The sequence below is a fragment of the Jaculus jaculus genome, chromosome 5 (assembly GCF_020740685.1).
Source record: "Jaculus jaculus isolate mJacJac1 chromosome 5, mJacJac1.mat.Y.cur, whole genome shotgun sequence".
NCBI lineage: Eukaryota > Metazoa > Chordata > Mammalia > Rodentia > Dipodidae > Jaculus > Jaculus jaculus.
Window position 1 is genome coordinate 57160063 of NC_059106.1, and position 9785 is coordinate 57169847.

The window sequence follows — 9785 nt, forward strand, 5'->3', positions numbered from 1 at the left end:
GACGACAGAGTGAGTTCTAGGTCAGCCTGGGATGTAGTGAGACCTTACCTTTGAAAAGAAACTAACATAAAGAAAGGAAGGAAGGAAGGAGGGAGGGAGGGAGGGAGGGAGGGAGGGAGGGAGGGAGGGAGGAAGGAAGGAAGGAAGGAAGGAAGGAAGGAAGGAAGGAAGGAAGGAAGGAAGGAAGGAAGGAAGGAAGGAAGGAAGGGAGAAAAATCTTTCAAAAGCCCCTAGCAACCTATTTCCCCCCATCAAGCCCCTTCTGCCACAGTTTCTGCCAATAATACTCTCAAACTCTGAATCTAGTGGATTAATCCATTGACTAGGTCAGAACCTTCCTGATCGATCAGCTGAGGACCCCACTTTCAACATAGGAGGTTTGAGGGGACACTTCCTATCTAAGCCATGTCCGGTGTCGGGTGCCCGTTGGGCCCCCTCCCAGTGTGCATTGCGGTCTGCGCCTTCCCCGTCAAGCCTCTCTCCCCTCCCAGTGTGCATTGCGGTCGCGCCTTCCCCGTCAAGCCTCTCTCCCCTCCCAGTGTGCATTGCGGTCGCGCCTTCCCCGTCACGCCTCTCTCCCCTCCCAGTGTGCATTGCGGTCTGCTCCTTCCCCATCACGCCTCCCTCCTCTCCCAGTGTGCATTGCGGTCTGCGCCTTCCCCATCACGCCTCTCTCCTCTCCGTAGGTTCTGGAGCTATCGTGGCTGCCATCGTGGTGGTCGTCATCATCGTCGTCGCTGGGGTCCTGATCCTGCTGAAGATGTACAACAGGTACCGACGGCTGGCCTTTGGAACTGCCTGGTCCCCTCTGTGCGGAGGAGGCATAAGAATATTAGCTCACAGGCCCTAGGTAGCTCAGCCCTGTTGTCAGAGACTGGACTCCAACCTAGCCCACGTAGTTTCAAAGAAAATACATCCACCATTACATGCTACAGTAGTAACAGGATTTTTAAAAGTTCTTGGGCTGAGCATGGTGGCATACACCTTTGATCCCAGCACTCAGAAGTCACAAGTAGGAGGATCACTGTGAGTTCAAGGCCACCCTGAGACTAAGTAGTGAATTCCATGTCAGTCTGGGATAGAGCATGATCCCACCTCAAAAAAAATAAATTAATAAAAAGTTCGTGGGGCTGGAGAGATGGCTTAGCAGTTACGGTGCTTGCCTGCAAAGCCAAAGGACCCAGTTTAGATTCCCCAGGACCCATGTAAGCCAGATACACAAGGTGGTACATGTGTGTGGAGTTCATTCGCAGCAGCTCTCTCTCTCTCCCCCTCCCCCTGCCTCTTTCTTGTTTTTTGTTTGTTTGTTTGTTTGTTTGTTTGTTGAAGGTAGGGTCTCACTTTAGCCCAGGCTAAACTGGAATTCACTATGAAGTCTCAGGGTGGCCTTGAACTCACCACGATCCTCCTACCTCTGCCTCCCAAGTGCTAAGATTAAAGGCGTGCACCACCACGCCCAGCTCTCCCTGCCTCTTTCTTTCTCTCTCTCTCTCTCTCAAATAAAGAAGTAAAAATAAAATAAAAAAGTATATGGGCTGGAGAGACAGCTTAGCAGTTAAGGCGTTTGCCTGCAAAGCCAAAGGACCTCGGTTCGATTCCCCAGTACCCACGTAAGCCAGATGCACAAGGTGGTGCATGCATCTGGAGTTTGTTTGCAGTGGCTGGAATTTCTCATGTGCACATTCTCCCTCTCATTTTGCCTCTTTCCCTCTCTCAAATAAATAAATAAAAATAAAATATTTAAAAATATATATAGTAGGGTGTGATGGCACACACCTTTAATCCCAGCTCTCAGAAGGCTGAGGTAGGAGGATTGCCATGAGTTCGAGGCCACCCTGAGACTACAGAGTGAATTCCAGGTCAGCCTGAGCTCAAAAAATAAAAATTTAAAAATAAATAAATAAACAAATAAAAGTTCTTGGAGCTTGGTGTGGTGGCTTGCACCTTTAATGCCAGCACTCAGGAGACAAAGGTAGGAGGATTACCATGAGTTCAAGACCACCCTAAGAGTACATAGTGAGTTCCAAGTCAGCCTGGGCCAGAGCAAGAACTGTCTTTGAAAAACAAAAAACAAACAAACAAAAAGTTCTTAGAGCTGGAGAGATGGATGAGTGGTTAAGGCCCTTATCTATAAAGCCTAACGACCTAGGTTTGATTCCCCAGTCCCCACATAAAGCCAGATGCACAAAATGGCTTATGAATCTGGAAATTGTTTGCAGTGGCTGGAGACCCTGGCATGCCCATTCTCTCTTTCTCTCTGTCTCTCTCTTTCTCTGCTTGCAAATAAATTTAAATTAAAAAAATTCTTGAAGCCAGCCAATTAATCTGCTTATATGAATGTTTTTCTGCAGAAATTTAGAAAATGCTGGCAATAGTGATACCATGTTATGAACTTTAAGGACAACTAAGGTCATTGAAGGTCCCTGAAAATGGCTACATTATTTGAAAAAAAAAAAATCTTAGCCGGGTGTAGTGGCACATGCCTTTAATCCCAGTACTCTGAAGGTACATGTGGGAGGATTGCCATGAGTTCGAGGCCAGCCTAAGACTACATAGTGAATTCCAGGTCAGCCTGGGCTAGAGTGAAACCTTACCTCAAAAAAAAAAAAAAAAAAAAAAAAGCGGGGAGGGAGGGGATTAACACGGGATTTTTTTTATAATCATGGAAAATGCTAATAAAAATTAAAAAAGAAAATCTTCAGCTGGACATGGTAGCTCATGCCTTTAACCCTAGCACACAGCAAGCTAAATTAGAAGATCACTTTGAGTTTGAGGTCAGCCTGGGCTACAGAGTGAGTTTGAGGTCAGCCCGGGCTAGAATGAGACCCTGCCTCAAAAGAAAAATTTCTTGGGGGGACTGGAGAGATGGCTTAGTGGTTAACGCACTTGCCTATAGAGCTAAAGGACCCAGGTTCAATTCCCCAGGACCCATTAAACCAGATGCACAAAGTGGCACATGCATGTGGAGTTCATTTGTAGCGGCTAGAGTTCATTTGTAGTGGCTGGAGGCCCTGGTATGCCCAGTCTGTCTCTTTCTCTCTCTTCCTCTTTATTTCTCTCAAATAAATAAACAAAAATAAAATATTTTTTAAAAAATCTTGCTGTCCGTGGTGGAACACACCTTTAATCCCAGCACTTGGGAGACAGGTAGGAGGATCACAAAGAGTTTGAGGCCACCCTGAAACTACATAGTGAATTCCAGGTCAGCCTAACATACAGTGAGACCCTACCTCAAACAACCAAAAAAAAAAAAAACCAAAAAAATCTTGCTGGGTGTAGTGCCGCATGCACTTGATCCCAGCACTCAGGAGGAAGAGGAAGGAGGATTACTATGAGTTTGAGGTCATCCTGGAACTACATAATGAATCCCAGATCAGCCTGGGTTAAATTTTTTTTTCCTTGGGGACTGGAGAGAAGGCTTAGCAGTTAAAGCACTCGCCTGCAAACCAAAGGACCCAGGTTCAATTCTCCAGGATCCACATAAGCCAAAAACACAAGATGGCACATGCAACTGGAGTTTATTTGCAGTGGCTGGAGGCTCTGGTGTGCCCATTCTCTCTGTCTCTCTCCTTTCTCTCTCTCAACTAAATAAATAAAATAGGGCTGGAGAGATGGCTTAGTAGTTAAGGTGCTTGCCTGCAAAGCAAGGTTCAATTCCCCAGAACCACATGTAAGCCAGATGCACTAGGTGGCATATGCATCTGAAATTTGTTTGCAATGGCTAGAGGTCCTGGTGTGCTGGCTAAGATTTTTTTTTTTTTTTCAAATAATGTAGCCATTTTCAGAGACCTTCAATGACCTTAGTTGTCCTTAAAGTTCATTACGTGGTATCACTATTACCAGCTCTCCTTTCTCTTATAAATTATATATGGGCATATATATATACATATATATATATATATATTTTTTTTTTCAAAGTAGGGTCTCTCTCTAGCTCAGGCTGACTTGGAATTCACTATGTAGTCTCAGGGTGGCCTTGAACTCACGGCGATCCTCCTACCTCTGCCTTCCAAGTGCTGGGATTAAAGGCGTGCACCACCATGCCCAGCTCATAATTCTTTTTTCAAATATATTTTTTCAGCCGGGCATGGTGGTGCACACCTTTAATCCCAGCACTTAAGAGGCAGAGGCAGGAGAATTGCTGTGACTTCAAGGCCAGCCTAAGACAATGTAGTGAATTCCAGGTCAGCTTGGACTAGAGTGAGACTCTACCTAGGAAAAAAATAGCAAAGATGAGGGGCTGGAGAGATGGCTTAACAGGTAAGGTGCTTGCCTGCAAATCCAAAGGACTCAGGCTCAATTCCCTAAGACCTACATAAACCAGATGTACAAGGTGGTGCATGTGTCTGGAGTTTGTTTGCAGCAGCCGGTGGCCCTGGCATGCCCATTCTCTCCCTCTCTCTCCCTCCCTCTCTCTCTCTCTCTCTTTCTCTCAACCTCTCTCTTAAATAAGTAAATAAGAATCATGAACCAGCAAAATTTAAGCCATACTACAACTTGGAACAGGAAATAAATAGCATCTTCATTGTGTTTCTAAAGTTATTAACAACTTCCATAATTATAGACAATAAAATATAATAATTTCCTCCCCTCTCACTTTTCCCTTCACAACTCCACTCTCCATCATATCCCTTCCACCTCTCAATCAGTCTCTCTTTTATTTTGATACCATCATCTTTTCCTCCTAGTATACTGGTCTTGTGTAGGTAGTGCCAGGCATTGTGAAGTCATGTATCCAGGCCATTTTGTGTCTGGAAGACTTACATTCTTTCTGCCACCTCTTCCACAATAGACCCTGAGCTTTAGAGGTATGACAGAGACGTTTCGGTGCTTAACACTCTCCTCTGTCACTTCTTAGCACTATGGTGCCTTTTTATTTTTTCACGTTTTGATTTGTTTTGTTTTGTTTTTTTGAGAGAGGGTCTCACTCTAGCTCAGGCTGACCTGGAATTCACTATGTAGTCTCAGGGTGGCCTTGAACTCACAGTGATCTTCCTACTTCTTCCTCTCCAGTGCTGGGATTAAAGGTGTGCACCACCATGCCTGGCTTTATGGTGCCTTTTGAGTCATCCCAGAGGTCACTGCCATTTGAAAAAAGAAGCTTCTCTAACCAAAAGTGAGAGTAGCATTAATATATGAATATGAACATTAAGAAGAGTGTTTAAAAAAATGGCAAAATAGCCAGGCTTGGCCTTTAATCCCAGCACTTAGGAGGCTGAGGTAGGAAGATTCCCAAGAGTTCAAGGCCACCCTGAGACTACACAGTGAATTCCAGGTCAGCCTGAGATAGAGCAAGACCCTACCTCAAAGAAGAAAAAGAAGTGTGTTTACCAGACCATTTGGTGAGCATAGTATATACATTTAGCCAGACATCCCTAGGGCTCATGACTTCCCTCATTATATATTTTCAGTATCAGGCAAGTATTCCCTCCCATGGAATGGGTCTGTAGCCCAAGTAGAGAGTGGTTGGTTTCCCCGTAACAGACATGTCACTATTGCACCTGTTGGCTCATTTGGCCTGGCTGGCCAAATTTAAGGCTTGTAGTGTCCACTGTGGTTTTATCTTCACTGATGACTTCTCTCTCTCCCATGGAGCTGCATGCTGCATAGCTTTTTCCAGCTTTCTGTCAGCTGGTCTACATGGAGGAGGTTTTCAGCTCAGCTCCAGCAAGATTTCTCAGTGACCTTGCAGCCCAAGTATATGGAATCTTCAGCAATAGGATCTTACCTAATCTATTCCTAGAGGGAAACCAAGAGCCTTGGCTGTGTTTTGAATATAGCCACTTCTCTGCCCATTCATTCATAGGAACAACAAAAAAAAAAGAATCTAACCTAAGTTAAACAAAAAAGTATAGGGTCAGATGAGCTGATGTCTAAGGTCCTTTGCAGTTGTAAAATTGTGTGATTGGCAATAAAGCAATGTGACATTGTGATGATCTTCATCTCCTAGCAAGAACCATGATCACCAAGCTACGTCCCACTTTCTGTGAGGGCGTGGGCTCGACCACATGTCCCTGTCTCATTACAGGAGAACGAGGATGAGGCGAGAGCTGGAGCCCAAGAGCCCCAAGTCACCTGCCCCTCCCACTCTGGACCCAAACAGTAACAGCAGCCAGCAGCCTGCGACTGTGACCTTCAGCCCTGCTGATGTCCACGTGGAGACTCGGTGACCCTGCCCTGGCGTGGTCACCTCCTTGACCGAGAAGCACACACTCCTGGCAGCTTCACTCTAATTCCTTTCGTTCACACAATCCCGCAGCTTCAAGCCACCCTTAATCGCAGTCTACCCGGGCCGCCCCAGCTTGGTCCACATTCCTGCCATCACCAAAGAGCTGTGGACAGGCTTTTGCCATGTGATGGGCTCACCAAATGCTATGGTGGGGATCCACTAGGGTGAGTTTGGCTCTCACCCTGCAAAGGCTGTAGCTAGATAAACAGGTGGGAAGACCTAGTCCTGATGCTTTTGGTCAAGAGTCCAGGGTTGGAGAGTGAATGCTGAGAATATCGGCCCTGGCTGCCCCTGGGAGCGTGTCGGATTGAGTTCCATAGGCACAGCTTTGCAAAATAGATTTGCAGTCGGCAATCAGGTGCTGGGAAATTAACTTGGGCTAACGAACATGAAAATCAACCTGGTAATGGTAACCTGTTCCAGTGCTAAGTGACCCCTAGTTAACTCATGATGCTCAGAATATTTTCACCCTTTTAGAAAGGTGGTGTCAGGCACGGTGATGCACGCCTTTGATCCCAGCATTTGGGAGGCAGGGGTAGGAGGATTACTGGGAGTTCAAGGACAGACTGGGCTAGAGTAAGACCCAAAAATAAAATTAAAAACAGAAAAGAAAGAAAGAGAGGCTGGAGAGATGGCCCAGTGGTTAAGATACTTGCCTGCAAAGCCTAAGGACCAAGGTTCAATTCCCCAGTACCCATATAAGCCAGATGTACAAGGTGGCACATGCGTCTGGAGTTTGTTTGCAGTGGCTGGAGGACCTGGTGTGCCCATTCTCTCTATCTACCTCTTTCTCTCTCTCTCTTGCTCACTTGCTATCTAATAAATAAATAAATAAATAATAAATAAATAATTTTTAAAATCTAGTTAGGGGGAAAAAAGAAAGAGAGAGAGAGAAATACTGTAATAGAGCCAGGCACAGTGGCTCCTGTCTTTAATCCCAATACTGTAGAGACTGAGATAGGATTGCTATGAGTTCGAGGCCAGCCTGGGCTATAGTGAGACTCTGACTTTTTTCTTCCTGAGGCAAGATTTCACTCCAGCCCAGGATGTCCTGGAATTCACTCTGTACTTCAGACTGGCCTCAAACTCATGGCGATCCTCCTACCTCAGCCTCCCAAGTGCTGGGATTGAAGGCGTGCGCCACCATGGCTGACATGAGACCCTGACTATTACAAAACAGAAAAGAAAGGTTGCACACGACAGGCATGGTGGCACATGCCTGTAAACTCAGCGCTCCGGAGGCGAAGTCCGGAGAACTGCGACTTCAAGACCAGCTACGTAGGAAGACCCTACCTAAAAAATAAAAACAATAGCCGGGCGTGGTGGCACATGCCTTTACTCCTAGCACTCGGGAGGCAGAGGTAGGAGGGTCACCATGAATTCGAGGCCACCCTGAGACTACATAGTGAATTCCAGGTCAGCCTGAGCTAGAGTGAAACCCTATCTCAAAAAACAACAAAAAAAAAAAAAAAAGAAGAAGAACCAAATAAATAAAAATTAAAAAATTTACAAGGAAAACAGGATTCTTCTCCAAAAGTGTCTGCTTCATTAGGAGAGTCAGTAAAAGAAGCAGTGTGGCCCAGAGAACACTGGCCTTAGGGTGAGAGCTTGCTGCACTGCCCATGGATCTGAGCTGGCAGCTGGTCAGGATTCCCCCTGCCCCTCAGGATGGGCTGTCCCTGGCGGAGTCTCATTTCCTGGCTTTCCTTTATTTGGCTGCTAAGCAGCCTGGACCCTCTCCTTACCTGTAGAGACCAGTACTTATAGACTGATGGGAGCGTAGCTCTATTACCTGTGTCCTTCCTGGTTTCCTTGCAGAAACATAGTCAAAGCACCACATTAGCAGACACAGCAAGGGGTGGAGAAATGGCTCAGAGGTTAAAGGCACTTGCAGATTCTCATGGCCCAGGTCCAATTCCCCAATGCCCACAGAAAGCCAGATGCACAAAGTGGCACGTACATCTGGAGTCCATTGGCAGTGGCTGGAGGCCCTAACCTTCTCATATTCATTTTCTCTCATAAAAAAAAAATTTCAAATTTTTTAAATGTGCTGGCAATGCAGCTGCATGGCAGAGCACATGCAAAGCCCTAGCTCCCATCCCCAGCACTGACAGAATGTTCCAGCCCTAACACTAGACCCTTCTGCTGCAAGGAATCCTCGCGGTCACCCTGTAGTCAATGTTCTTTTGCTAAGTAACATTTGGAATGGAGGGGGACAGAGTGGTGAGGAGGAGGCAAATAAAATGACTGTGGTGTTCTGTGTCAGGAGTGAAGGTGCCCCAGTAAGCCTCCTGTAGGGGCTCCAGTGTGCAAGGTGAGGGGCTACTCAGCGCAGGGAGGCAGGGTCCCCGCCTTGGATAGGGACCATTTGTTTTTATTTCTGACAAAGTGCCCTTCTCGGCCAGGCTGGCACCCCCTCACGTGGCCTCTGAGTCTGTGAAACATACTAAATGTTTAAGTTAAAAGGTTTTCAAATAAAATGGTTAAATCAAACATGCTTTGAACTGATTTCAATTATGTGCAGAGCTAACTCCCTTTGAAGCCAGATGTGGAGGCTCGTGCCTGCAATCCTAGCTTAGGGGAAGCTGAGGCAGGAAGATTCCAAGTTCAAAATCAACCTGGGCAAAATAGCAAAGTAGGGAGAGTCTGCCTCAAAAAAAAAAAAAAAAAAAAACGTGGGAACTGGAGGTATGGCTCAGTACATGAGCCACCATGCCAGGCAATAATAATAATTTTAAAAGACTGAGTGTGGTAGTGTATCCCTATAATGACAGCACTTGGGAGACAAAGGCAAGGCAGGAGGATCACCACACACATACATATATTCCAGGTCAGCTACATCATGAGACCCTATGTCAAAAAAAAAAAAAAAAAAGTGGGAGCTGGAGAGATGGCTTAGTAGTTAAGGCCTTTGCCTGAAAAGCCAAAGGATCCTGGTTCAACTCTCCAGGACCCACGTAAGCCAGCTGCACAAGGGGGCGCATGCATCTATGCATCTGGAGTTCGTTTGCAGTGGCTGGAGGCCCTGGTGCGCCCATTCTCTCCCTCTCTCTCTCTCTCTCTCTCTCTCTCTGCCTCTTTTTCTCTCTCAAATAAATAAATAAAATATACATATTTTAAAGTGGTTTTTTGTTTGTTTTTTCACAAACTGAATCTACCCAGGTAGCCAGCATGAAGATAAAGAAATAAAACATGGGGCAGGAGATACGGCTCAGTGGTTAAGGCACTTGCCTGCAAAGCCTAAGGACAGGGGTTTGATTTACCAGTTCCCATGTAGAGCCAGATGAACAAAGTGGCACATGAATCTAGAGTTTGTTCACCATGGCTAAAGGCCCTGGTGTGCCTGTTCTCTCCCTTTCTCTCTCTCTCTCTCTCTCTTTCTCTTCCTCCCTCCCTCTCTGCTTGCAAATAAATTACTTTAAAAAAAGAAAGAAGGGCTGGAGAGATGGCCTAGCGATTAAGACTCTTGCCTGCAAAGCCTAACTATCCCAGTTTGATTCCCCAGTACCCATGTAAAGCCAGATAAACAAAGTGGCACATGTGTCTGGAGTTCATT

At 46.0% G+C, this 9785-nt stretch overlaps 1 protein-coding gene and 1 non-coding gene across 4 annotated transcripts in view; both read left to right on the top strand.

The window, feature by feature from the left end:
* Positions 1–6849, top strand: part of LOC101597189 (non-compact myelin associated protein) — a 41735-nt gene extending 34886 nt beyond the window's left edge. For all 3 annotated transcript variants that reach the window (XM_045150885.1, XM_045150884.1, XM_045150883.1), the window contains exons 3-4: positions 687–771; positions 6029–6849. In XM_045150885.1, the coding sequence (XP_045006820.1) occupies positions 687–771; positions 6029–6170 (227 nt within the window). In that variant the 3' untranslated portion in view covers positions 6171–6849. The remainder of the gene's footprint in view (positions 1–686; positions 772–6028) is intronic.
* On the top strand, positions 2310–2441 carry LOC123461326. The gene has a single exon (XR_006637613.1). It is a non-coding gene; the product is annotated as a small nucleolar RNA SNORA33 (small nucleolar RNA).
* Positions 6850–9785: the final 2936 nt, after the last annotated feature.